This window comes from Penaeus chinensis, chromosome 18, assembly GCF_019202785.1.
Source record: "Penaeus chinensis breed Huanghai No. 1 chromosome 18, ASM1920278v2, whole genome shotgun sequence".
Taxonomy (NCBI): domain Eukaryota; kingdom Metazoa; phylum Arthropoda; class Malacostraca; order Decapoda; family Penaeidae; genus Penaeus; species Penaeus chinensis.
The window spans coordinates 17,829,008-17,831,507 of NC_061836.1; the positions used below are offsets into that span (position 1 = coordinate 17,829,008).

General features: G+C 42.2%; 1 protein-coding gene across 1 annotated transcript in view; it reads left to right on the top strand.

The window, feature by feature from the left end:
- LOC125034627 overlaps nt 1–2,500 on the top strand; it is a 36,556-nt gene that overhangs the window by 7,579 nt on the left and 26,477 nt on the right. Inside the window, exon 7 of the mRNA XM_047626528.1 lies at nt 2,234–2,402. Coding sequence (XP_047482484.1) covers nt 2,234–2,402 — 169 coding nt within the window. The remainder of the gene's footprint in view (nt 1–2,233; nt 2,403–2,500) is intronic.

Sequence of the window (2,500 nt, forward strand, 5' to 3'; positions counted from 1 at the left end):
ATGTGTCAGGTTTTGAGTCCTTCGTTGTCCATCCTCGAAAGCTTTTATCGCCTGTTGACACACATGTGGATTCATCACCCACATCACGCTTTGCCATTGCTCTTTGCTCCATAACTGTCACTTTTTCCAAGCATCCAGGTGATCCTGCTGACCAATAGTGACCTTACTGGAGGTTCATTTGAACTTCTTGCTCATATGATCAAATATGAATCTTACATATGCACTGGAATTGCAGTGTAAATTTCCTCTTTACTCACAATGTAACATTCAAATAACATGCAAATTCTGTAGATACATTTTAAAAATCAAATAGCACATGCAGTGGAGAAAAAATCCAACTCATGATGTTATGCGTGATCAGAAAGATATGACAATGAAGGCATATTTTTGAGAGAAAGGGGTGTAATTCCTTAAAATCCCCCCCCCCCCCCGCCTCTGTGTTATATTTGACCCCCTTTCGCCAAGTCACGAAGTAATTGACATACTCAGAAGTTTTGAAATTACCATTCGCACCAGATTTGGTTGCGGTGAAATTGCTTCTCGATGATTCCAGCCTTGATCATTAAGAACGACAAAAAATGCAGTTGGGCAAAGCTCTAGGTACTGCATAGTGCGATAAGCTAAATGGGTTGAAACATGGTCTTGGGTACAGCAGAGGGGATTTGCTTGGGTGCAGACTTGGCCTGGTGTTCCAGAATGTGTCCAACTTGTAGGACACATTCATATCTTAAAACAATGTCAGAACCATTTTGGGCGATTCACTCAAATTGATTTAGCCAGACGCAGCACACTCGAAGCCATCTCTACTATTCCATCAACAAAGGTGAGATCCAGTAAGTACACTTCTTCCTTGCCTTCTCTCTTCATCTACAATGCCAGGCTCCAACCAGAAGAACTGAAGAGTAATAGATGGAGCTTCCTCAGTGCCAGAGCGAGCAAGGGCCAATATTTCTATAGATACAGAGGTTTGCGCTCCAGTGTTTCCAGATGCGAAAGAGCGAAATATTCTTGCAATGGAATAGAGTCTGGGTACACATGCAACAATCCCCCTTCGGTCCCCATTAACTTGTGTTTCCACTAGGAGAAAACATAAAATTGACAGCCCTTCATCGACATATTCATTATTTCTGCGTAATATAGCAAAACAAAGACTGGCCAAGTCGCACAATAAAATGAAACATGAGTAGCTAGTCAAGTAGCAACAGGTTCAAATAGGTCAGGACAAGTTTGCTCTCATCCATCTTTCAAACCTGCCAAAGCTCCTGTTGTAGTGATACCACTGCATTATCATGGTACAAGCACATTTGAGTAAACAAGAGTTGTCAGCTACAGTTGATGTACACTAATAAGGGATATTGTCTTTTTGTAAGAACCTCAGGCACTGAATAGAAAGAGTTGAAACTTTTCGTTTTTATTGGAGACATGCGCACGTATGTGTATATGTGAATGTAAATAGTGATGGGAGGAAAGGCCCAATAAAAAAAACAATCACTGAGGAAGAAGCCAATACGGCTATGTGGATCTAGATCACCACAGCAATCTAATCAATTGGTTCCTGGCCAATTGCATTCAGTACAGTTCCTCAGTCATTGCTGCAAGTAATAATATTAACTTGTAACCTGAGCCATGAGCAGCCCAGCCATAATTTTTCATCAATCCATTATCCTTTTAAGAGGAGGGGAGGGGGGGTACAGATATGTATACATGATTTCACAAGGCGAGAGCTGGATTATCATGTGGTGATCGTGTGGTCAGGATCCTTGGAGTAAAGTAGTTATAAAAAATAATTCCTGTATATTCTGAAGATTCTGGCTATATGGTAGCCATGCAGGTTTGGTTTCCTCTAATCTTATTCTTTTCTGTTAGGAAGTATAGGGATTAATTCATGTATTATCCCATGATTCTGGCTACGTGTTCACCATGTGTTTCCCTAAGGGCCGCCCACATTCAAAGAGTACCACATGATAATGATAACTAATTATAACAGTGCTGTAATAAGATGGCAATAAAAAATATAACAAGGATGTTATTAACAATCACATTGTGATAATGAGAATAATGATGGTAATAAGAATGATAACATAAAAAACACTGAGTTCTTTGATGGCATTTCATGAATAACAGTAGAGGAACATCAGCGATGCTAAAAGTAATGCCAACACTAATCCTCACAGTGGTCTTTAAACACAGGTGAGCATTTGCTTACTATCCCCCACTCCCTCCCCCGCCGCAGCCATGGAGGTAAGCGAACCGAAGTACAGGGCGGCCGTCGGCATCCTCATCTTCCTCCCGTGGGCCTTGTGCCTGATCGTCCTCGGGGGCTACGGCTACCTCCTGCGGGACTGGCGTTGGCTCAGCGTCACGACCTCCCTGCCATGCCTGCTCTTCCTGCCGATGCTCCTGTGAGTGCTTTTTTCTTGCTGAGGGCTTGGGTTCAAGTGACATTTTTGTTTTATCTTGCATATTCACTCATTCAGTCCACCTCTCCTCTCTCTATCAC